The following is a 26,901-nucleotide window of genomic DNA, read 5'->3' as shown; positions in this document are numbered from 1 at the left end:
CCAACCACACACAGCTGCGTAAAGGTCAGAACATTTTATGATGATGCTACTTCAGGCTACAGAACCCATCAATGGAAGCCCCTTTGCTGAGGCAGTTTAATGAGCAAAGGGGCAGATGACTGGTTTGTGGAGTCTATGTAAGTTGAGAGACAAGAATCATTTCTCAAACTAAAATATTTTTTAAGTGCTTTTGAAATTTCCACCATTTAAAGTTGGATTTAACAAACCCATGAAGACAGCCATTTATTTTTTAATCAATGAAACAGTACACATATAAACAATAAAGATAGCATGCAAAAGCCACACACTTTTTCCTAATTCTTTCATTTCTCAGCATCAGAATTATTGCACAGAGTTGCTGTTGATCAAAAACAGTGAACACATATAGGAAGAAATAAAAAGAAGATCAAAGAGAATCCGACAGCTCTGGTGTCCTTTCCTATATAAATTAAGATACAAACGGTTATTTTCCTTTATTAAAATACAGTTTCCTTCCCTTTGCTAAGGAATATTGTGATCAGTTATTATAAGAATGTAAGAACTTTACAAGTAGTAACCTATTATATTAACCCGTTTCATTTCATCTGGTGTACCTATAGCCGTGGAAAACAAGGCATCTTATAGAACACCATTTAATGGAATACTCAAAAAGGATAAATGACAAAACTGAGATGCCAGAAATAATAATGGTGCTAGATCCCGGTATATCCTACAGTTCCAAAGCCTGGGTTTGCTTCCTCTATTTGTATGTCTTTGAACTAAGAAACCACCCCCATACTAACAGTTTTCTAATGAAACATGAAAATATTAACTTCATAAAATAGCAAACTGAAAAGTCAAATAATTAGAACAGAGATGACTTAGTAAAGCCCACAGAGCAATATTTCAGAATTTTCATTTTTTCCAATTCAGTGCACAGTGAAAAGAAAACATGGAAACACTTTCAACTGCAGAATGTAACAGCCTGGCGTTTATTACTGAATTTGTAAATTCATAATTTCACACCTCTGAGTACACATACTTAGTGCATACACACATACTGAGTAGGGAAAAAAAACACATAAAACACTGTACATAAAAACCTGGTAAATAGAAATATGCCAGATGGTAAACAGCTTTAAAAGTTTAAATCAATGTTTAAATCAATGACTATACTTTAAAAAGCTAGCTGTATCTAAAAAATTAAAGATCAAATATAACTAATACTTTGTCTTTATTTTTAAATATTCATAAAGATCTGAAATAAAAACATCCTAAAATAAGTATTTTTGCTTGCAAACAGTAACAAGAAAACTATTTTTATGAGAACAAGATATAAAATATTTACCTCAAATATTTCAACATAATTATTAATTAAGTCCTCGATTACATTCACTTCTTCACTAGTTTGTCCCCTAGTTTGAAACAAACAGGATGAAAAGACCAAGGCCAAATTATGGGCGTTCATGTGATTGATTTCTGAGCATTTCTGAACCCTGTTGAAGAAAAGCATAGCTCATTATGACACACTTCTATTTGAAAGTTTCATAGAACTATAAGTCATAATACTCATTTATCATTTTAACAGATATTGAAGGTCTCAGATACAAAGGGCACAGTGGTAATGTAAAGAAAAAAACAACACAGTTCTTTCTTCCAAGTAGCTAACAGTGTGGTTAAGAACATAAGAAAAAAACTACTGTTCAAGAATATCACTACAAGTTAAAAAGCAGTACTTGAGTGTTGATTTAGAGTATCCAAACAACTCCAGATAATGGGACAACCTGTGGCTAAGGCATGAAGGTATGCTTGCAGAATAGTGTGAAAAGACCCGTGGGCCTGAAGCATAAATGAAAGAGGAAAAACGGGGTGGCAGGTAAATAGGAAACAAGGCAAGAAAGGTGAATCAGGAGGTATATAGTAGAGAGTTCCAAATTCAGTGCTCAGGGCTGGGCTGAATGTCCCAGAAAGTGTATTATTAAGTGAGAAATAGACTTGGCAGCTATGTCTGTATGGTTAGTCAAAATAGGGTATTAGCTCTCAAAAAACAAATACCTAATTTAAAAACACAACTACACTTTTCTTGAATATAATAACCAAGAATGTCTTCTTCTAATGAAGAGAAGTGAATAGGAGTCAAATCTCTCAATCAGTAGACCACCCTTGAGTCCTATAAAGAACATTTAAAGTAGTCACAAATATAAGTTCAAAAAGATGAAGGAAAAAATATATGGTCATCACCATAACAAAAGAACATTACAATGATAAAAACGCCTGAGGTGAGAACACGAAGTCATGCACAGGGAAGTACCTGTTAATGCTCCCTATTTGACACTGGCTGTACATATAGCAGCTGCTTAATAGCCTAATGACATCTGCAAACTTTAAGGACACTACTGTACAAGGAAGACCAACTCCATCAAAAGAATAAGCAAGACTAAGGAAGGTACACCTGCCTGTAAGAACAGAGATTCAGGTACAAGAAGTGAGTAAACATGGCAGCAATACATATGATAATGTAAGAAACAAAAAAAAATGCCAAATGACATAGCAGAGATGGAGCAAGTGCCTTCATCCTATAGGATTTACAAGAGGCACAAAGAATTACAAGTTGATAGAGAAGAATGTAGTAACTGTGGACACCCCTCTCACAACCACTTCTGTACTCTTACCACAGTATGGTGTGACTATCTGGAAAATTACCTGCAAGTCTGCCTCTGTTCCTAGAATTCAGGCATCTTATAGTCGGAGGCTGCTGCTTTAACCACACTACAGTGCACAATAAATATCTTGTGAATGGAATTAAGGAGATGTTAGTCATGGGGAAGTGATCTTTTTTCTAGGGAAAAGATGGAATTAAGTGCTCGATCAACCTGACCCGATCCAAACCGACCTCAAACTTCTGACGACACTATCAGACATCACCACCTTTCTCGAGACTTCCCTCTGCAAAAGCACTCTCCTTTGGTACTCTTCATCTCCCTCTACTTTCTGAAGCTGCCTTCATTTCTGACAAGAGTATGTACAACATAGTATTTTCCTTTATTTCTCAGCTCCCACAGGTTAGCATCCCCGTGTTCCCTACTCCACTTGCTCACTGTCTTCTCACTCAGGCCTTCTCAGCAGAAGCCCAAGGAAACTGTTTCCTGATTAGTTTCTCTGCCTCTACTCTAACCTCTTCCCAACCCATCCCATTGTGGGGGTTATTATCCTAAAGCAGATTTGATCAGTCACTCCTGATCACTTCAAGGAATAAAACCCAACATGTTTTTCCATGATGGACAGGGCCTTTCACAACCTCCTGCCAGACAACTACAAACCATCTTGTCTCCCAGAACACCTATTTCCTAGAAAACACACTTCGCTCATGTCTTAGTATTTCATGCCCAGTTCGTGTCTCTTTAAATCAGAAGTATCTCGGGACCTCAACACACAATGAATGCATCAACACCTCCTCTATAAGCCCATGCCTCATGCTAAAATTCTCTGTAATAAAATCTGTCCTGATGTTGCTGTGCTTCCTTAGGAAACATAAAATGCCCTATAGCACCCCACGAGGTCACTGTGAAGTCCCAGGACTCCTTGGTGCTCAGTTTGGGAATAGCAGATTAGGATTTTATTTGTCATTTATATATTACTACAGGCCTGATGCTTCAGGCAAGGGGCTCGGCCCTTGCCGCCACTGTGGCTGCCTCTGCCTCAGCCCCCCGCTGCCGCAGCTTCATCTGGAAAGTCATCCGGAAGGATGTCCGGTCTCATTAGCATATTACACTTTTATTATTATAGATTATCAAATATTTCTATTCACATGGACTTTGAATAGGCATTGACTTGTACACAATAGAAGGTAAAATGTATGTTAGTTGAAGAAAAGGAGAGCGAGAGGAAAGATGGGAAGGAATTCATTATCTCAAATTCAAATCTGAATTAAGAATGATACGAATAATGATATGTAACTCATTAATAAACTGTAGGAACCTGGTCACTATTAAAATTTTTGAATATAACACAATCTGCCCCAATGTCTCACAGGCACAAAATGGGACTATTAAGAACTATATTTATACGGCCCAGTAAGAAAATTAGTTTTACAGTAACAGAGTTTACATGCATGAGAAGCGGTAGCTGGAAAGGGTGAAGAGACAAAGAATTGTGGAGGATTTCTGAATACAGACTCCAAACGAAGTGCTGTGAGCAGAATTCAGCTTCACAGAAATTCCTTCAAGGGAGTGTTGCGTCCATGCAGGAATATATTCCTTAAGCAATATTTATACTTAGTGAGGTTTTTGTAATTAATTTTCGCTGATAGCAAAACAAACCTTTGGTTTTAACCTGAAAGGTTATTTTCAAACATCCTCTTCCTTCAGGTGTCATTTCTCAAGCTACCATTATACTCCTCCTACCCTCCCAAATGCAGAGGACTACATGCCCTGACATGGAAAATGAGTTTGGCTCTTAAAGTGTCCTCATCTGATCCACAGTCTGACACCAACATATTAGAGGCAGGTTAGATGCAAACTGATGATGAAGAGATAAGAGTTTAGGAAGAGTCCACCATGAGAGGAGGACTCACACACAGAGTCCTGCTAAAGAAGCCTGGTCCCTGGACTTCCTTCTCTTCTCCGACTTCCCTCTTAAATGAGTTTTCAAATTCTTGCTTATGCACTTGAGGATGCTATATATGATAATGTCTAACTCATTTTAAGAAACTCTCTAGTGCTATTTATTTGAAATGCATCTTAATTACAGAAAGAGACACTAAAGTGATAGTTAGTGGGAATTTCACTTTGAAACCATTCTTAAGATCGAGTGAATGATTTGCAGTCACATGTAGAAAGTGAACCACAGTACTTTAAATTCAGAAATAATGACTTATCAAGTGGCAGGTTTAAAATAAATTAGAAAATTCATGAATCCACCCACCTGTAAAGGTGTTCAATTATAGCTGCCAATGTTGCTCGGTTGACCCCTGAAAGAGTACTTATAAATGCTCCATATTTTTTAATTCTTTCCTTGTCATCTTGGGTATCTAGAGGTTAAAAAAAAAATCTTTAGGCCTAAGATAAATTTGCCTTTTAACAGTATTATAAAACAATATTACAATTGCATTTCACTAAGTGATATAAGCACGTTTCAATAAAAATATGCAAACTTCTATAATTCTGGAAAAGGACTTACATAAACATTCCATGGCTATATGCTATACTTCTTATACTTTGTTAATTAAAAATATAGTACTTTCAAAACCCAGGGTTGTATTTTATCTTCTACTTTTTGGACTATTGAACTTCATCTAATAGAAATATACTCAATAACTCAGAGTGGAGTGAAAATTGAAGAGATAAGCAAAAAGTATTTTAACTCTGTGACGGGCTGGTGTCGCTCAGTGGTTGAGCGTCAACCTATGAACCAGGAGGTCATGGTTTGATTCCCTGTTATGGCACCTGCCCGGGTTGCAGGCTCGATCCCTAGTAGGAGATGTGTAGGAGGCAGCCAGTCAATGATTCTCTCTCCCTCTTCCTTCCTCCCTCTCTGATATCAATAAAATATGCATTTTTTCAAAAGAGTTTAACTCTGGCTATGGAAAGATTTCACTATTTGTATGCTAAAATGACATTTCTGTCCTGTTTTTCTCTTGTGAAATCATAAAAATCTTCCCCAAACTAAAATCATCCGAGAGCTATGAACTGTGAATTACCCAGCAGCCCCAGTACTTTCAACTTGTTGGAAAAGGAAAGCAGACAAGAGAAGAATAGGTAACTACGATATTGACTTAGAGCAGGATGGACCCTCTGCCTAAGGCATGGACAGTCTTGGTGAATCGTGGAAAAGAGGACAGGGACGAATTTCTCTCTGCTCTCCCAACCCCAGAAAGTCAAATACTTGGAAAAATTAGACACAGGAACCCCCAAAATTCTCGTCTCAAGAAGATATGTAATGGTGGTTTGGTCTAACCTACTAGCTCACATGGGGGAAATAAAAGACCTTTCTTCAAATAAATAACTTATGCTGACTTCGTAACTCAAGGGGATTGCACTTACATACTCCTGCTCAATTCCCAACTACCTTTAGAAACAAGACTTCTTCATTTTCCATTTAGCCCTGCCTATTCTATTCACAGAGAGCCAGCAGCACATTGATGAATCTTTAAAAGTACATGGTCATCACTAAAGGGCATTAGGATCCTTGGGGAGGTAAGATACCCCATGACATGTTTTTGAAATGCACTCCTATTCAAAACTCACCTAAGAGCTCCTTTGTACCGAGTTGGCCTGCAGAGATCTATGAAAGTAAACATCGTCTTACCTGCGCTGGTAGGTGAATGACTCTCTAAAAGCAAGAGGGGCAAACGCCCGAATTACATTCAGAGATTCTACTAGATTAAGAATTAACTATCATCCCTAGTATAATCAAACATTTACCCTCATGTCATCCAGTTTTTAACTGCAGGAGTAATTGTATTATTCAGTACAAAGTAATTCATATTACTACACTTATAACAAGAAGTCAGGCTAGTATAGTAAATTTTCATAAATCTTATAAAAAGAAAATAAACAATATTTCCAAAACAAAGCTTAAAAAGTAGAAAGCAAAGCTTAAGATAGATTCAGGTCACAGAGAAAGTATAATGAACTACCCAACTAGCCACAGACACCAGACAATTTAATAGCATTCTTAGAAGAATAACGCATAGATCATATAAACAGGTGCGACGTCACTGTAAGGATTTCCTGGCCTTGGCTGCACGGGACCCAACAGAGCTCTCCTACGAGGTCACCCAGAGAGTCTGGTTGAGCCTGGTCAGATCCAGCACAGGGCCCTTCTGAAAGGTCAGGGCCAGAGCTATACTGGATTTAAACAAAAAGGACTTTAAGGCTATTTGACTCCATAGTCAAAGCCTTCTCCAAGTCAATTCTCAAAGACTTCACATCCAAGTGAAAGGTGAATACTTTCTCCTCTGACACACGCTCTCATTTCCCACCTCCCTCCTCCTGACAGACTGACATCAAAGACATCTTTGTCAGGGAATCTGAAACTTCAGCAAAAACATATTTGTCACAGATTTTTGATCACTAATTTTATAATAAAGACACACTGTATGTATTTGTAAGACAGATACTATAAATAATTTCATGGCTATAAATTAGAATAAAATCTTTTTAAAAGAAAAATGAGGATGGCATGTTAACAGGGCTTACAGAGATGTATCATCTAATTCCATATTTTATATCCCAGAGAATTACACAATCAACTCTTCTTGTGATTCGAGTTAAAAACCTATTGATTTGAGAAATATTAGGGAGCAAATAAGAGACTTCTGAATTATGTAAAATTTGGAAAGCTTTATTTTAATAATACTACTCTTCCTGTTGGCACTAGTAAGGGTCATTCTTAGGATAATTTTTCAAATTATGAATGTTTTGTAATATCATTTCAAAATTAATCCCTTCAAATATCATATTTATGTTTTAGAATAAACAAATATTTTCAAAGAAAAATTACCCAAACCTTAATAAAGGAATATATTATCAAATTTTAAAACAGATTAAAGTGCAAGAAATATATTAGTAAATTGTGGTATAATTCAATGTTAAATCTTAAAAATTGAAAAAAAGATTGAAAATCATTTTGAAAGCATTAAATATATGGAAAATGCTTGTGATTTGTTAATAAAATGAAGATTTATATATAAGTTATAGGTGTGGGGCAAAGACGATAAAATAAAATGTAAAATTAGTTCTAGTAGAAAGATGGGATTAAAGACACTATATTTGAAAGTATTGTTATAATGTTCCTATAAAAGGAGTTGTTTTGAATTACTCGATTTAAATACAGATTTACTGAAATCATTTTGGCCCAATTAGTCATTTAATGAACTACTTTTCTAGAGTAATTTCTTAAACAGGTTCTCTTACACTGTAGCAAAGCTTTTTAACTTCATTAAACAGAATCTAGAGAAAATAATAGAGTAAAAAAACTGTCATTATGTACTCCAAAGAGGAAGAATAAATGACACAGAAAAGCCACAAGAGCCATAAAATCTTAGAAAACCAACCTTGTATTGAAACTTTCATTTTAACCTTAATGAGAAATTAATAGCAAACATGGACTTGCTTATAACACTTCCCAACTTCAAGTAGAGTAAGAACTAAGAAACCCACAGAAAACTAAGTATATAAAACATTACTTAGCAATTATTAGTATAAATTTCTTTTTAGGTAAATGTAAACAACTGCTGATATTTACACAATTTTTCTTCTGAGTCATATGTACATTTTCGCCTCCAATTAAAACTTCAGATCATCAAAGAAGAGTTTAAAAACCTAGCTAGCCAGCTAAAAGACAAGCCTTTATGATTATATACATGACGTGTATTACCTAAAGCAGAGATCCAGTATGGATAGAGCTCCTTAGTGAGAAGCGCATCGTCGATGTCGGACAGAAACCTTTTCAGCACGCCCGTCACGTCTTGAAGCTGATGCTTTCCAGCCCTCAATTTAAAGCTTCTGGCATCTTTTTTGAAACTCTCCAGGAGTTCACTTACGTGCAAAGGATCACCACTGTTTTGATAGATATATTTGCACCCTAAACCTTTGTTTAAAAGGAAAAAAGATTATATGGAAAAAAGTCTAAAATCAAAATCCACTTTGATACCTTAAAAATTTGAACATATGTTTGTGCTGGGATGATGAGCAAGAAGAAATCGTTACCTGAGTTGATATAAACATGTCTGAGGGGGGGAAGGCTTGTCCCCCTAATTTTAGTATTTACAGGGTAAACCTGATGAAATAGTCCATCCTTGGCTTTTAACAAGACTCTGGTCAGCCCTTTGCCCAGCTGTTCATAGTATCTTTTTAAATTGTACTTTTATAGCCAGTGCTCTATCTTCGCTTAGTCCCTGGGATACAAACTTGCCTCCCCTTTCCCTGACAAAAGTGAGGCTCCCCCTTATAAATTTCCTCAATCCTCTGCCCATTAATTTGCATATTAATGTCTGCCTGTTCCCACCTTAACCTTCTTCTAGATCAGTGGTTCTCAACCTTCCTAATGCCGCGACCCTTTAATACAGTTCCTCATGTTGTGGTGACCCCCAATTTCATTGTTACAAATTGAACATAATCAAAGCATAGTGATTAATCACAAAACAATATGTAATTATATATGTGTTTTCCGATGGTCTTAGGCGACTCCTGTGAAAGGGTCATTCGACCCCCAAAGGGGTCGCGACCCACAGGTTGAGAACTGCTGTTCTAGATAAAGAGTTTGGTCTTCATTTTTACAAAATTATTGATTCATCAAAGGCCCAATTCCCACTCTATTAGGACAAACTTCATCAAGTATATCAATGACAACCTATTTTCTAGATGCTATTTGGTTTTTATCTAATGAGAATCCCCTGCAGCATTTGACACTCCAAATGAATTGCATTAGAATTATGTTAATCTCATGGCCTTCATGGATTAATGATACCATATTCCCCAGCTCTTCCTCTATGGCTACTCTTCCACCCTTCCATTTGTTTCTGCTCTAGTATTTACTGGTGATTCCGGGAATCCAAACTCAATGCTCTTCACTCCCCACTCCCCACAGAATTATCTGGGTAAACCCACCTAACCTCATTACTTTAACCACTTACATATACTTTTTCACCCAGGTTTTAATTTCTAAGACTCAAACACACACAAATACATTTCAAGAAACATATACCATATACATGCAACACACACTCACATACACACACATACCATACTTACACATATGGACCAATCAAAATAAAGAAATTAATTTCCCAGCTCCATTCACTACTTCACCTCCCAATCTCTACCTGTTCTTTATTTGTTCCTCTATCTTGATATATGGCATCGCCTTCTCCCCAATCCTTTCCAACTCAGAACCTTTCTTTCTCACATTCCAGATTTAGAAAACCAAAAACAAATGAACAACTATGTCACATAGATTTTTCATTATGACCTCCTTTCTTCCCATCCTCCAGGCTGCTATTCTGTCCACTCAGTTCCTTACTAGATTTTTACAACTCCCTGCCCGTATTCTTGTGCAGCTCATCTGTCTCCACAATGCCAGTATGATCTAAGATGCAGGTCCACCAGTGTCACCAAATGACTAAAAATCTGCATAATGCCCTCTCACAGCCTACAAGGCAAGTGTGAGGATTTAATTACAACATATAAGTCCCTATGGGAATTTTCCTTACCCTCCTGCCTCTTTTATCTTTCCCCTCTTCTCACACCAAGTTCTGGGCACAGTTAACTACACAGAGTTCCCTGAACAGACAATGCCCCTCATGACTCCACACATGGGTACACACTGTTTCCTCCTCTACCTTCTAATAAGCTCCTATTTTCTCTTAAGACCTAGGGTAGGCACCGCCTCACCCATGCAGCCCTCCATGACCCCCCCCCCTACTCTGGGTGCGATTTACTCCTGTACCAACCCCAGAGCCACTCTGCCACAGAAGTTTGTACACTTGGGATGTAACTGCCCACTTGTTTGTCTTTGATCCACACATCTGTAAAGTCCTAGATGGCAAGAGTCCTGTTTATTCTCTGTAGAAAGTAGTTACCTAGTGCCTAGAAGAACTCAGCAGGTATTCAATAAGTAACCCCTTAATGCAAGAATAAGCAAATTCTACAAAAAAACAATAATGACTATGTTTCTGAGATACTGTGTTCCTAGTTAAGTGAATTTCTAATAGCTGGTAATCAAATAAGTTAACTGAATGTGAATTACATAAATTAATTTCCCCCAAGAACTAACTATTGCAACTCATTTAAAAAAATTAAAATTCTAAAAGTTATACTGTGAACTCTTTCAAGTTCAAATATTGACACAATGAACACACACACACACACACACACACACACACACACACACACACAAAGTGGCCTTTAAATTTTAACCCAAAAGTCAGAAAGTTCAAAATAAGTGTGACTTAAAAGGCTCTGGGCTGACCACCTACAGCCTAAAATCACTGGACATTTTCTAATAAGATTGGGGTTTTCCCCATGTTCTGCTCATTAAAAACATTAAAAAAATAGAGTCTTTCGCTGGTTCTATTACTGTAATATGCAAGTTAATGTACCTTGTGTTAGTGTTACAAAGTAGACATAATGTATGAAATTTAGTTGAAAACAATCTAATGCTTAATGATTTTAAACTCAAACAAACATCACAAAGTAGCTTCTGATTTCCCTAGAGAAACATGAAATTGTATTCACTGGAGGTAGTCGAGTTATTTTAATCATTTGTCAGCTTACGAGAGACTCTGTGCCATTATGAAACTAACACGATGTAAAAATTCCCAGTGAGGTTACGCTCATGACAAAACATAATGTGTGCAATTCATTCACACCTGCAGAATGCAAGTGCACTAATACGGAATAACGAATAAAATGAAGATGATGACCGCCTTTCTCCCCCATTTCCAACTAAACAGATGATTACAGCTGGTAAGATACATACACATATTACCATGGGAAGAAACTTCACAGTAATGCCCACATAAAGTGATTAAATACATAGTCACATTAGACATATAATTTAAACACACAACAAATCTGAATATTAATGATAACTGTTCTTGGATTACATATGAAATGAGTAAAAACACGTAAGATAGTGCTCTTCTTAGAAGAAAGTAGATTAATATACACGTTACAAATTTTCAGAAATTCTTTTCTTCTTTTTGTTATTTCTGGTATTTTGGTACATATCAATCAATTTATTGTCAGTTCTCATGCAGAAACACATGATTCATGGATTTGTCTTTAACTTCCTACTCCTATGGTGGCATTTCTAGGACCAAGGTCAGCGGCTGGCACACAACAGACACCCAAAGAAGTAAGGAACCAGTAACACTGTGTTTCACTGCAGCTCTCTCACTGAGATAATCTCTTTCAAATTAAAAACTCCCAAACGCATTTCTAATTTTAGGAGAACAAATAAAGTTACTACACCTTCCGAAATACCAGATCAATCATTTTACCCTTTTCTACCTTTACAATGTAACTCAATGGCATTTATCTGCAAATTAAAAGTAGAAATATTTTTATATTAAAAAAGTAGTTAAGACTTTTCTATCTTCTACAGTATTAAGGAAATATGTAACAGAAAGAAGGACTTTGAAGAATACATAGTAATTTGAAATTGAACATGAAGAATAAAGGTATACTTATATTCTTCGGGCATATCTAAAATACTACCTTAGCACATCAATAAAATTGAACCATGTAGGTATCGAGCTGTTTGGGTTTTTTTTTTTTTTACTTGTACACTATTCAAAGAAAATGTTATAATTAAGTCAAAACTGTTACAATCAATATCCATGTGACCAATAGTACGGTAACTAAAATAAATACATACACACTTGTATGCCTGCTAAAAAATTCTTTCCCATACTGTCCCAGCATTCACCACTTCTAAAAACATGCCGAGGCAGCACACTGCATTCCCCTAGGTTTCACCGTGGGCTTGTAACATCTGGAAAACAGTCTTTAACCTATTTTTAATATACATTTCACAACATATATTCTTTCAATATGTTATTTAAATGTTTATGCACGTAAAGGAAGCAGAAAATAGTTAAAGTACGTTATATCATTTGAATGCGTTTTACTGGGCAAAGGAATGGCATTTAACTGAACAGGGACTACATTTATATTTTCACTGATATACTTAACACATATAAAAGGCTCTCATTCAGTCCAATGGGTACCATTTAAAAACTGTAAGAGTGATACCATGAGTCTGGGGGTTGAATGAAAACTCGGTGATACGTACCATACTGCGTAACAAATGCTATACAGCTGTTCACGATGATGGGAACATCGTTTTGGCTGAGCTGCTGATCCTGCAAAGCATTTCCATCTGTACCTGCTGCTTTCTCAATTGCAGCATGCCAGACTGTGAAATCCAACTTGGTGTGTCCGTGGATGTACAATGTTCTGTGAAGTTTAAAGAGCATTTCACATTATAGTTTTGCTTAAAAAAATTCTTACGTCTAGACAGATGATCCTTTAAATCCATATACAGGTGATCTTGTCTCACCCATGAGAAGAAAAACCCTCCATCTCTCACCCCAAATGCCTCTTTTTCCTGCACAGAGGGGAGGCAGTTCTCTGGATCTGTGATCTCACCTCCTTTCATTCCCCAGCCCCTGTCATTCTCTTTCTGAATAAATGAACTGAAACTGTTCTGGTAGGCATCACCAGTGACTTCTATTGGATATAGGTGGCTGTATTTTTCAAGATTTTAGAACTGTTTATGATTTCATTTCTTTATAAAAACAAAAGAGAGAGGGGAAAAAAACTCCACCCAATTTGGCTTTGTAGCACAATTCTTTCTGGCTGTTCCTCCTATCTTTTTGGTCAGTTTCTTTTCCAAGCCCACCTACTCCTTTTGAGAATGAAGCTGTAACCTCGGTGAACTCACATGAACTCCAAGGCCTCTCCTGGGACAGTGGTTTCAAACCCCGTATGTAAACTGGTTAACTCCCAAGTCCCTATCTCCAGGCTATAATTTTGTCTTACAAACCAGATCTCTAGGTAATCAAAAAAGCAAAAGCTTAAAACAGCCCGGCTGGTGTTGCTCAGTGGTTGAGCGTTGACGTATGAACCAGGAGGTCAGGGTTTGATTCCCAGTCACGGCACATGCTGGTGTTGTGGGCTTGATCCCCAGTAGAGGGCGTGTAGGAGGCAGCCAACCCATGATTCTTTCTCATCATTGATGTTTCTATCTCTCTCTCCCTCTCCCTCTTTGAAATCAATATATATATCTACACTAATAAAAGAGAAACATGGTAATTAGCGTACGACCGCTACCCTTCCAATTGGCTAATCAGCATATCCTTATGCAAATTAACTGTCAGCCAAGATGGCGGCCGGCAGCCAGGCAGCTGGAAGCGAACATGAGGCTTGCTTGCTCCAGGGACTGCAGACTCCAACATTCCCCGCCTAACTTGCAGGCCTCTGAGCTGAAACTCTAAGAAACTATGTACTATGTTGCAAATAAGAAGCTAAACAAAACCCCAGAAACCGGCTGTCAGTCAGCCCCGGACCGCAACATTGTATTGATGTTTTCAGCAGCAAGGCCTCAGAGCTAAAGCTGGCCCAGAATAAAAAAAAAAAAAAAAAGAAAACAAGGAGTGGTTGGGAGCTTTTAGTCACCTGCCAGCCGCCCAAACCCGCTGATAGCCCTGCAGCTGTGTGTGTGACAGGGGAAGGCGCCCCAACCCCATGATCAGCCCTGCTCTGTGCCTGATAGGGGGGAGCTCCCCAATCCCCTGATCGCCCTGCAGCTCTGTGTGTGACAGGGGGCTGGGCCACAACCTCCCTATCCTCCCTGCTCTGTTCCTGACAGGGGAAGGCGCCCCAATCCCCTGATTGCCCTGCAGCTCTGTGTTTGACAGGGTGCAGCGCACCAACCCCCTGATCGGCCCTGCTCTGTGTGTGACAGGGTGCAGGGCCCCAACTCCCCACCCCCCATGGGCCCTGCTCTGTGTGTGACAGGGTAGAGCCATAACCTCTCCATCGGCCCTGCCCTGAGTGTGACAGTGATGGCGCCCCAACTCCCTGATCGGCCCTGCTCTGTGGGTGATAGAGGATGGCACCCCAACCCCCTTCCACGGGCCTTGCTCTGTGTGAGACAGGGTAGAGCCATAACCTCCCCATTGGCCCTGCCCTGAGTGTGACAGGGTGCAGCGCCCCAACCCCTTGATCTGCCCTGCTCTCTGTGTGACAGGGGGCGGTGCCCCAACTCCCCTATCAGCCCTACTCTGTGAGTGATAGGGGGGAGCTCCTCAACGCCCTGATCGGCCCTGCCCTGTGTGTGACGGGGGGAGCTCCCCAACCCCCTGATCGACCCTGCTCTGTGTGTGACAGGGTACGGAACCCCAATCCCCCTGATGGGCCCTGCTCTGTGAGTGACAGGGGGCAGCGCCCCAACCCCCTGATCGGCCCTGCTCTGTGCGTGACAGGGGGTGGCGCCACAACCTCCCCATCGACCCTGCCTTGAATGTGACAAGGGGCGGTGCCCCAACCCCCCAATCGGCCCTACCCTGAGTGTGACTGAGGGTGGCATCGCAACCTCCCGATCCGCCCTGCTCTGTGCATGACGGGGCACTGCCCCAACTCCCCAATCGGCCCTGCTCTGAGCCTGACCAGGGGCTGCACTTAGGGATTGGGCCTGCCCTCTGCCACCCGGGCGCAGGCCTAAGCCAGCAGGTCATTATCTCCCGAGGGGTCCCAGACTACGAGAAGGCACAGGCCGGGCTGGGGGACCCCCTGCCCCCCCCCCCCCCGCCAAGTGCACAAATTTTTGTGCACCGGGCCTCTAGTATATATATATATTTAAAAGCTTAAAACAGCTGAGTAGGGAATCCAATCACTTCTAGAACTCAAATTTTAGCTCTGCACTTACTTCCTTTGTGACCTGGGAGAAGGTATCAATCTTTTTTGGGCCTCAGGTTCATCACTGGCCCAATGAAGGGAATAGCTCCTGCCTCAGCACTAGGTAAATGTGTATTAAGAACTAAGTAATAAACCGTAATACTAAGTGATATTGATTTTTGGACACCTTCACCAGAATGTGCCACAAGCATCTCAATCCATTCTACCTCCTCACGACAAACTGGTGCTACAATTCTCCATTTATCCCACCAGAAACTTAGGATTAACTGTAGATTTAGTCCCCGCCCCCACCTGTCACTGCCACATGAATTCAGTCACAAAACGCTGTTGGTTCTGGTTCCCTGACATACTAGCTTTGCCCCCTTTGTTCCAATGCGGCCGGATTTCAGGTCTTTATTACTCCTGAGCTGATACAACCCTCTGCACGGAACTCCTTTCCTGGTGCTCCACCTCCCTGGCCCTGCTCCTTGGGGCTGCCAGAATGATCTTTCTGAAATGCCAAGCTAATGATGTCATTTCTTGGTCACTGTTCGCCTATAGCTCTGGAATTTTCAAGATGAAAAGGCCTTCGTGGTCTGGCCCATAATTCCCCTTCAACTTTGCCATTGCCCTACACTCAGGGCACACTAAACAATCACACTGCCTTATCTTGATAATAAATACTTCCTGCTCTCTGGCGGGCCACTCCAAATCTTCCCCAAGGTTTATTCCAGGTGATCCTCCTTGACACTCTCCCTGGTAGCCCTCCAACGCTTAGTGGTAACGGGTGCCCCTCTTATCCTGAGGAGCCCCCCTGCCCTGCGTTATACCACCAGCTCCGTGTCTAAGAATATTTCAGCTGCTAGATCCAAACATACGCAGGCGACCAAGGAAAGCATTTCAGTATCTGTCGTCATTAGCAGAGCATCTGACATTTAGTAGGTACATAATCGTTTTAAAGTCCTAACACTAGATATAAAAATGGATTTATTTAAGTATATTCACTGACATATTTAAGTATATTTACACCAAAGTAAAACGATTTAATCTCCATTTCAAACTGTAAGAGGGCTACTTTGGATTCAAACAAAGAGAAAGGCATGAACTGCACAAACTCTGAGTTGCTGTGGTTTGTTGTTGTTGTTCTTTTTCAGGGGGAGGGTAGTCTTTTACTTCCCTGATAACAGATGGGCCCGAATTTAATTTAAACAGAAAATAAAAGGCCTTTTTTCCTTTGGTTTCTTTTCTTGAAATGCTCCCCTAAGAAGACAAAAGTTACTGGCTCTTCACCACGCTTACATCCACATCTTCTGAACTGGCAGTAACTACAGGTACTTTAGTAATGTCCACAGTCTCCATCTCTCACTTTCTTTATATATTGTTTTTATTTTCCCACATCACTATAGCAGACCTGACCTCCAGGTTTTGTAATTTTCTTTTTGAAGAATTCTGCCACTCTAATATTCCTGACATGCTTTTGCCTTTTCGTTTACCTTACATTATCTTTAGCTTGAAAGCATCCTATTGCTCGGTATATTTATCTAAGTGAAATTGTATCACTCAACTAATCTTCCTGAGAAAAATCAAGCCCCTACACTGTTTGACCTAACTAACATAACATCTTGCTAAATTCAGGAGTTTAGGTAAAGAGAAAATTTTACCTTTATTTTTTGTTTTAATCTCATGATTAAGCTCTAAATTTAACATAAAATATTTAAAACTGTTTGCTTTTAAACAAAGTACTACTTCAATGGGTGAGTATTTCAGCAAGCAGTGAAACATCCAAAATGCAACGGCCCTCCTACAGTACCGCCGTAATTCTGCCATCAACAGTGAATGTTCCAAACGTCAAATTCCTTTGTAGTAAGAAGAAATCCTATGATGACAGGTTGAGCTGTCTCCTTGTGAACTAGTGAGGGTTAGAACAAATGACAACTCCTGAGTCAACCTGCCAAGGACTGAATCCTTAAATATATCATCTAGCGCAGCGGATGCTTGACATTTAACTGCATCAGTCCAACAACTTTCCTCTCTGGTGCTTCTCTAAACACTGTGCACACCGAACAAAACATCAAAGGTATTTTCAGCACAAATGCTGGTGGAGTTTGTGACTCCAAGTGTCACAAAACAACCACGCCACCTTTCCGGATAAGAATTCCAAAGAAACATTCATTTATATCTTCAGCATCTGAAAAGTAATTCTGAAGGATTCTAAGTACTGGTATAGAGAGAATCATTCTAATTGGCCACTGCCCAAGCATAAAATGTTAAAGGGCACTTCAAAGTCATACAGAGAAACATCCCTATATCCTATAACAAATCAAATCAGTTCAGCAAGACCCAGAAACCAAGTGCCAGGACGAATAAAAACAATCTTCTCAAAATTGCAATATAATAACCACAAAGTGTAGGCTATCGTATTTGAGCCTAAGAATCAGAAGTGTCTTCACAAATAACAGAATCAATAAATTTGTATAAAAAATTCTAAAAAGCGAATAACAGACTCCACAAACATGACTGAACAGATAATATCCTAAGCATTTAAAAAAAATAAAAGCACCGAATCTTCTAGTATAACAGCATTTATTTGGTCCACAAATACTTTCTTTTCCTTTCATTTCTGAGAGATATTTTTGCTGAATGGAGTATTTTAGGTTAACAGCTATTGGTTTTGAGGTGTTGTTTTCTTTTCTTTTTCTTTTTCTTTTTCTTTCCCTTTTTTGTGTGCCAGCAATTGAAAAGATTTCACTACACTACCTTCTGGTTTACACTGTTTCTAACAAGACAGTCTCATCTTTTGTCCTATGTTTAATGTGTATTTTCCTCTGGGACTTTTTTCCCTCACACGGGTTTTCTGGAATTTGATTACGATGTGTCTTGATGTGGTCTGCTTTATCATGCTTGAGATATGATGATTTTAGTACGTGTGGGTTTAGAGTTTTCATCAAATTCAGAAAATGTTTGGTCACATTTCAGGAAAGATTTTTTTAGCCATCTTTCTCTTCTCTCATTTTCCGATTCCAATTATACTGAGACTGCTTGTTATTATCCCACAGGCCACTGAGGCTCTGGTAATTTTAGTCTTATGTCTCTGTGCTTAAATTTGATCATTTCTATTGTCATGCCTTCATGTTTATTAATCTTACAGAGTCCACTCTTATGTCAAGGCAATCTAGTGAAATTTTTTCAGATACCCTATTCTTTGGCTTTATAAATTCCATTTGTTCATTTTTTAGTTACCCATATTGTTTCTTGCTACTGTTTATATTTTCCTTTACGTCTTTGAAAATATTTGTAATATATAATATGTAAAAATCACTGCTTAGAGTATTTGCTAATTCCATTACCTTTCTCATTTCTGGGTCAATTCCTACCAACTGATTTGCAGCTTTTTCACATTGCTAGTAATTTTAATGATATGCCAGACATTAGGAATGTTAACTGGAGTGTCAGGATTGTGTTGTCTTCCTTTAGAGATGTTGATACCTGTGAGAACATCCTGTGCCTGTTTGACCCTGGGCACTGCATTACTTGTAGAGCAGCTGATCCTTCAGAGGTCTAAAGCTTAGTCGGGTAGAAATAGAGCAGCCTTTACTACGAGGCTGGCTTGGCCTTTACACTATAGAATTACTTTTCTGGGGTCTTTACTAATGCTCTCTGTGTTTAATGAGGGCTGTCTAGCATGGATGGAAGGGATCTCTACACATACCCCAACACTGCCTATGCTCTGGGATTGTTCAACCCACAGCACACCCATGGGAGCTGCCTTCTGGAATTTCACCCGGAAAATATGCAGATGAGCATGGAGCCGAGACGGCTCATCCTTTTGTTTTTCATGTATCTCATATTTGTATGCTTACATTTTAGTATATAGAAGGGGCTTTGAATTGATTGAAATAAATTTTCAAGCAAATATATACTTTAAAATCCACCTTTTGTTAGTCCTGTATTCCCTTTAACAAAACAAAAAGAAAATCACTTCATAATGTAAATTTGAACACTATTCCTTTTTGCAAAACCTGTGGGGGGTGGTAAGAAAAGAGAATCTCTTGTTTACCTTGGCAACATTCAAATTAAAGCATCTCTTTGAATTAAATCATCAGAAAGTTATAAAAGCAGTCAAGCTGATATTGTGGGCAATCGGCTACTGTTTAATTTGCAATTACATGCACAATTTAGAAACCACTTTAGGATAATTCACCCTCTGGAGTATTGCTAACATAGCTTCCAGAAAACACAACTCAAGGAGGGAAAAATATCACATGGAGTAAGTTGATGTGAAATAAGAGCCTTAAACTTAGGTTGTTAATCTCCTGAATTGAGAAAAGTAGTCTGTTTCATAATTCGGAACATATAGATATAATGTGTTTTCCCCAAGTAATACTTTATGTCTGGAATTTGCAAATAAAAGTGAATGCAGTCAGGCTTTGGAACCATTAAGTGCTTTATGCTCTACTATAGGTCAACCAAGGAATCTTAAAACACACACACACACACACACACACACACACACACACACACACACCCTGGTCGGTGTGCTCAATGGTTAGAGTGTCTCACTTCCCAGTCAAGGGCATGTACCTGGGTTGCAGTTTGCTACCAGCACCTGCCACCCTCCCACCCCCCATGTATGCGGGAGGCAACCAGTCCATGTGTCTCTCTCAAAGGGATGTTTCTCTCTCTCCCTCTCTCCCACCTCCCTTTCATTCTCTTTGAAAAGCAATGAAAAAAATAACCTCAGGTGAGGATTAAAAAAACAGCAAACCGAAGTGAAAACACACCCGTCTTTTCTATTTCTGACAACACAGATGAGTTACTCATTCATGTTTACTGTATTTATTGCAACCAACAACCTTTCAGTAAAAGCTTAATTATAGGTGTGTTTGACAAATGGTTATACAGTTATGAAATGTGAAGATGGTGAACATAGGAGCTTATTTATCAGAAAGGGATATGCAGAAGTATGGACTAAAGTGCAGAAATAATTTTTAAATTTTAAGAAAAGGATGTTGTAATCTACTAAATACTGAACTTAAAGTGAATATATAACCTACTGTCCAGGAAAATGCCTTCTGACCTTGTGATCTAGAACAGTCACTGAAAAACAATAGATATTCAGAAACATGATTTTTTTTTTTCATACAGCAATTCTGATTGAGGCGTAACAGAGAAGCACAGGACCCAGTCCTGGTAACAGCATCAAAGAGCATGCCAGAAACCCCTAAGTGTAATCAAGAAAGCTTTATTTTTCCAAAATAATAATGTTTAAAGTATACAAAGAATTCCCATTAAAGCGACGCCATCTGGAACACCTTCTGTTTAGAGCTTTTTAGAGCAAAAATGCTCTGTATGTGGAAAATATTATTGCAGTATTTTTCTGTCTAAAGGCATTCATGCTCTGCATATAGAGAAAATGACCGTGAAGATTACAATATATATCTAAATAGTGACTCTATTCAGTGCATGATTATCAATTTATGAACTGTTCCAGTTCAGAGGGTTCTTTCTCCTCCTTGCCTTTAAGGAACATTAATATATTTTATCACTTTAATCAAAGGTAGACAAGGACAAGGGGAAAATGTGAAATTAATTCATTAAATTTACTTATGATTTCCTATTCCGGTTCTAGCAGTTACTAGCAAAAAAAAAAAAGTTTAAAACTTACAGCTGGTTGGTTTCTCGCTCTTTCAATTATTCACTATCTCTATATGTCATCAACATGAGTAATTGGAAGTTGTTTTATTTCCTAAAGCCACAATTTTATCTGTCATTGACAAGTCTAACACAATCTACTTTAACACGCGTTATTTCCCAAGGGCTAATAGATCACAAGAGAGATGAGAGAGAGGGCACTGCCATGAAATCCTCTTATTTGGACATGACATTAAAACAGCTCTTAAGCAATCACGCCTATAATTAATGGGCTTGTTTGAGTGGAGGGAGAGAAGTATATATTCCCTATCTGGCTAATGACACAACCATTCGTAAAGTCACCCAGGCCAAAAGCTCAGGAGTCACCTTACCTCCTAGTTTACAGGAACTGAACACCATCAGACTGGTGTCTCTCTCAACATCCTACCACCAAATCTAGAAAGCTACCCACATCAAAACCACTCATCAATTCCTGTTCTCCTTCTGTTATAATTATTCTCTTGTCCTCTCTTATACCTTTCATCTCTCTCTTTTTTTTTTAAGAAAAGGATCATAAAACTTTAACCAACATAGAATAAGCTGTATTTCTGAAACTATAATTATTAAACATCAGTCTTATCTCTATGGTTTCAAAGATTGGTCGAGACAAAAAAAAAATTCTCTTATGGCCATGTGAGAGAGGATCCACTGGAATTTGAGACGAAGGTCACCATATTAGAAATCATTTATCTTCAGACAAATATTTGAATCACAAACTATTTTGAAATTTTGGGTTATGACCAAAGTCTGTACTATCTGGGCCCTTTTCTTACTTTTAAAATTGAAAACCATCATCACTCAAAACTCAATATACAAAATCTGGTGGGTTTTTCTGGTGAAAAGTTGATTTAACTTGTTGGGACTACAATTTGGGAAAAAAACCCCAAAACCTCTATGTTCTTAGGTGGCTAACAAATGTATATGTAATCCCATAACAAAACATGGCACACTACTGAATAAACCTGAACCTTCCTGAATTAAAATTTTTATAAGCCTTCATGCTTGAATTCTAAATTGTTGACTCCTTTGTGTCTCTTTCCCATCCAAATTTAAAGCTGGACAATTCCAAGCCATCTAAAAACAAAGGGCACACACATTCCCTTTCTAGGTCAAATCCCTTCTACTTCGATAATCCTACTAAGCTCCAGTTTCCTTGACAAACTAACCTCACTAACTGTTTCTGTGTACTCGGTTCCTAGCCTGCACCTAACCCGGTTTCTGCTCTCTCACCTCTGCGCTTCTCAAAGTCAGCAGGTGCAGTCCGCACCACTTACTCAGGGAGTATCTGTCCTCATCAGGCAGCACCGGACGCTTCTGACTCTTCCTTCCTTCTTGAAATGCTCTTTCTAGTTTTTGTGACTCTCTCTTGGTTTCTGGATTCACTCCCTGGGTAAACCAGCTTAATATTCCAGGATAGCTACTCCTCCTGACAACTGCCCTGCCTCCAAAATGATATGCATTCACCAAGGCTCCATCACGTTACATATAATGACCTGTAAGGCCCTACAGAATCTGGCCCAGGAGTATCTCTGAAATCATTACTTCCCACTCTCCTGTTCATTCAGATCTCCCCAGTAGCTTCCTTGTGGACCTTGAAAATGCCAAGCACAATGCACTAGGGTCTTCAGAATAGCCTTGACCTGATGCCTGGAACATTATGAAGACTGCTGCATGGTTTGCTTCTTCACTTTATGCAGAAGATGCCTACCCTTACCCCTACCTAAAACAGAACACTCTCCATCAGCCGCTCTCTTTACTTCAGTTTGCTTTAAGCCAGTTAAAATTTATGGACACAATAAAATGTAATTTTCTTTTCTGCTTCTCTTCTGTTCCCCACATTAGTGTGCATGCTTCATGAAGGCAGGGACCATGTCTATTTTATTCATCACCATATCCTCAACAGTTACCTGATGCACAGTAGATGATTTGTATTTATTGAAAAAAAGTGAATAAATTAGCTATGCATGAATCACATGCAAAAATACTTCAGGATATTATTTATTCCTCACATATCTAAACTGAAAATATATTTACAACTACCAAAGTGCTTCCAAATGCTTAAGTGTGAATGTCCCAAAGGCATCTAGGTCTACAGAAAATTATAATAACTAGTGTTACTGAGTTTCTCATAGCAATTACAAAAAATATGTAAGCTTCACTCATATACTCTTTCTACTGAAGAGTATATAAATATATATATATAGACACACACACACAATTCATAAACTGTCTAGCAGGCTATAAAATCATGGATTCTCCCCCAAGGAGATAAACAGAATATCCCACTCCCTAGTTATTAAAGAGTCAAAGACAAAAACAAAAACGCACTTACCTCCCTTTCTCTACCAAGAGCAAAATATCCACTTTTTCCCCATTTTGAACCATTGTGCTGATAGCTAGAGGGAGAAGAGAAAAACATCAACACATTTCTTAAGAACGTTTTACTAAATACCCACTAAATACACATAAAGACACAATTATTAATACTCCTTAGTCATATATTTTGGAGTGAGTCCTCATATAATTTTATGTAAAAGATGCTATTAACATATGCAATAAAAATTGTGTCCAAAATATAAGATGGGGACAAAAAAATCTTACTTAGCTCTTGCAGTCTTCTTAAGTTCATTCTATCTTCCTGAACTTCCTGCGTTTGAAGGCAAAAACACAAACTAGACTTGTCCATAGCAAACCAGCCTTTTTTCCACTGATCCAGGGCATGGCAGTCTTTGTAGTAGAGTTGACCAATCAAATCATAATTAGCTTGTGTTAAGTTTTCAGCAAAAAAGGGAACAAATTGCTGTTAAAACAAATACAGAAAAGTAAGAAAGAGAGTGAATATAGGAAATCCCTTCCTTACCTGCAGATATGAGGAAAGGTAGGAAAATTATTTTTGATTTTCTATCTTAAAGATTTAAAAGTAACCTAAATTTCAGAATTTTTCAGAACTTTTTTAACTTGCTCTCAATCTTAAAAGTGAACAGCTATTAACACAGTTTCAAGCGGCAACATCTTAAACCATTTTTCTCCATAAATATAGAATTGAAAGAGAAAGACATTCTCTCTGTTGATGTGTGCTACTTTCCAAAATGTCAGCCTTCACTGTCTTCATTTGCATCTTTTACTGAATCTGCCATTTCCCCTTTGTGTATACCATGAGTAAGATAACTACTCATAAAAAGGCATTCACAGAAACGACTTTACAATGATGAAAAAAAATCTTAATCATCAAAACATGACCTTTATTTGAAGAATAATTTCCCCGGGGTCCGATATTAATTTCTTCTCTGCTTAGGGCTCTAGGAAGGTAGCCCTTAACCTCTTTGATTATAACCTTTGAAAACCTAATGAAGTATGGACATTCTTCCCAGAATCTTGTATAAATTTTCGTGGACCTCTAAAGCTCAACCATAGTCCCCAAGTTGAGAAACTTCTCTGGGTTTAGGGGAATAATGCAATCTTTAAATACCTTAGCTATTGCCTCTGTCCATCTTCTTTGGGCTTGAAATGTTTCAGCTCCGAATAAAAATGCACGTTCTGAGGGCAAATAGATCTCAAAGGTGAAGATGGGCCTATGGCACACACGAATAAAACGATACTGCCAGTTATGCTTGGCTCTTATGAAAACAAATCACATGAATGTCAAGTTTTTTTCATTAAATGCATTCTGAAAACTGGATAATGCTGTGAAATCAATCTCTCACAGTTTTCTGCTGATGGTATGTATTTTATTCAAATGAGTAAATGTGAATGTCAGCTCCTTCCTATAGATAAAATCAGAGTAACATCCCTTTATCCTGAATTCTTCCCGTGGTTTCTCATCCACAACTTAAACTATTTCATGGAACATGCTAAGCGTGTATGCTATTACCTAAAGACCTCAAAATACCCTATATCATATAGTTATCTTCCTTTTTCCTCCTTTTTACCCAAAGCCTGTTATATATCCTTCATGTTCCAATTTACCTCATCAATAAGCTCAAAACCATCTCGTTTAATTTATTCTTCCCTTTACCGTCAGTTTTTCATCTGGTTAATCAGACGTTTAATCTTATCAGATCAATCGTAATATCTCTCAACCCACTTTTTTAATCATCTCTTCCTCTAGTTAAACTCTCGGTAATTAGGATCCCTCTTCCTCTAAACTCTTCCTTACCACTGTAGCCAGCTTTCTCCCAAAACTGCTTAACCCTCAGAGCCTACATTACTGAGTTTAAACTCTGTAATATGCTACTTACAGCAATTCAGAATCTGGCTGCTTTCTCCTGAACATCTATTTGTATCAATATCATTCTACCAAGAATGTTTTATTTTTAAATAACTATATGCTGACATAAACTCATGTTATTTTAAATTATATTTTATTTACTAATTAAGTATCTTAATGCACTGAATGCACTTATTTTAACATTCCACAATAAGACGCAGTAAACTGATAATTCACTTAGGATAAAAGCTCTGTTAAATTAAAATAAAAACAAATCAACTAATAATCAAATTTGTTTGCATAAAAAATCAAACTAGATTTATTAGAAAACAACAGTCACCTCAACTAGAATATATTGATCATTACTTAATGTTTCATGTAATATCATATAATGGAAAAAGCTTTGCAAATCTCTTTTTTTTTATACAGAATTTTCATTAAATACTATGCTCCTTTATAGTTAACTTTTGCAGATTTGTTTTTTGTATTTTCTCATTAATTTCATCACAAAATGTGATGAGTAACTTCCACAACAAAGATCTTTGATGCTGTTTCTAAAAGTCCTCATGGAAATTTCTGTTTAACTAATCCGTGAGACGATATATTAAATAATGCTTACTTCTTAGAATTGCAACCTTTCTGAGACAATTAAAATGTCAAAGCAGATCTTTAAGAAATTTAGCACTTCCATATGTTACTATATATAATTAGTATTTTGCTGATATTAATATGAATAAATCATCAACAGATACTTTCCTGTGTCATCTATTCGAACCATGGTGCCTTAAACTGATGCATAAATTTTGCCCTTAGTCCACTACTTTAAATAATGAGTATGTCATAAAAATTATAGGACTATATGTCATGAAGGAATTACTATAAATTTACTTAAGATTAGATGCAAACATGTCAGCCTTTCATATTACCTAATGCAATATTTTAATTTTCTCTTTTTAGTGAATTCCCTAAGGAACTTTCAGAAGCTGCAAAATGAGTCGGCTTCAAGAATCCACTTAACCCTTCCACAATAAGCAATGGAAGAACCGAAATAACAAATGTCCTTAGAGCACAATGTCCTTAGAACACTTATTACCTGTATGACAGATACCAGACATGCTTCCACCTCCTGCCCGTGCAGTGACAGACCTACCCGGTGTTTATATAGAAGTCCTCTTTGTGCACAGCCAGGCAGATGACATCACTGATGTTAATGGTGCCATTGGGAGTGGTAGACTTGTCATTTTCATAGTAACTCAGGAAGCCTCCTTCCAAAACACACCACTTTTTATTTGTCTCTAAGAATTTAAAACAAAACAAACAATTGAACTGCATCATATTCTAATTTTTTAAAAAATACACGGTTTAAATAATGAGTGGATTCAAATAAATCTGCTAATTTTCTATTTTGTGTAAAGAGCATGCTCTTGGTTCATGGCATAAAAAGTTGTCATACTCTGCTCTCAAAATATTAATAATCTAGGAGCAAGGGCTATACAAGACAAAAATAGCTATGACATTGATGACCAGTGAATCAGGCAGAACCAAAAAGGACAGCTGCAAAAAACACTGAAACAGCAAAGACAGAGGTCCATATAGACTTGAAAAGTAAGACTATGGCTG

The 26,901-nt window shown here is 38.1% G+C and overlaps 1 protein-coding gene across 1 annotated transcript in view; it reads right to left on the bottom strand.

Moving 5' to 3' along the window:
• LOC102440046 (arf-GAP with Rho-GAP domain, ANK repeat and PH domain-containing protein 2) overlaps positions 1-26,576 on the bottom strand; it is a gene marked incomplete at its 5' end in the record, with an annotated part of 66,851 nt that extends 40,275 nt beyond the window's left edge. The window contains 8 exons of the mRNA XM_006105391.2: positions 1,328-1,475; positions 4,903-5,008; positions 8,359-8,571; positions 12,778-12,941; positions 23,407-23,470; positions 23,676-23,874; positions 24,544-24,646; positions 26,432-26,576. Coding sequence (XP_006105453.1) covers positions 1,328-1,475; positions 4,903-5,008; positions 8,359-8,571; positions 12,778-12,941; positions 23,407-23,470; positions 23,676-23,874; positions 24,544-24,646; positions 26,432-26,576 — 1,142 coding nt within the window. The remainder of the gene's footprint in view (positions 1-1,327; positions 1,476-4,902; positions 5,009-8,358; positions 8,572-12,777; positions 12,942-23,406; positions 23,471-23,675; positions 23,875-24,543; positions 24,647-26,431) is intronic.
• Positions 26,577-26,901: the final 325 nt, after the last annotated feature.

The sequence above is a fragment of the Myotis lucifugus genome, unplaced genomic scaffold (genome assembly GCF_000147115.1).
Source record: "Myotis lucifugus unplaced genomic scaffold, Myoluc2.0 scaffold_679, whole genome shotgun sequence".
In the NCBI taxonomy this organism is placed as follows: domain Eukaryota; kingdom Metazoa; phylum Chordata; class Mammalia; order Chiroptera; family Vespertilionidae; genus Myotis; species Myotis lucifugus.
The sequence above is the reverse complement of the archived record's forward strand: the minus strand, read 5'-3'. Positions and strand labels throughout refer to the sequence as shown.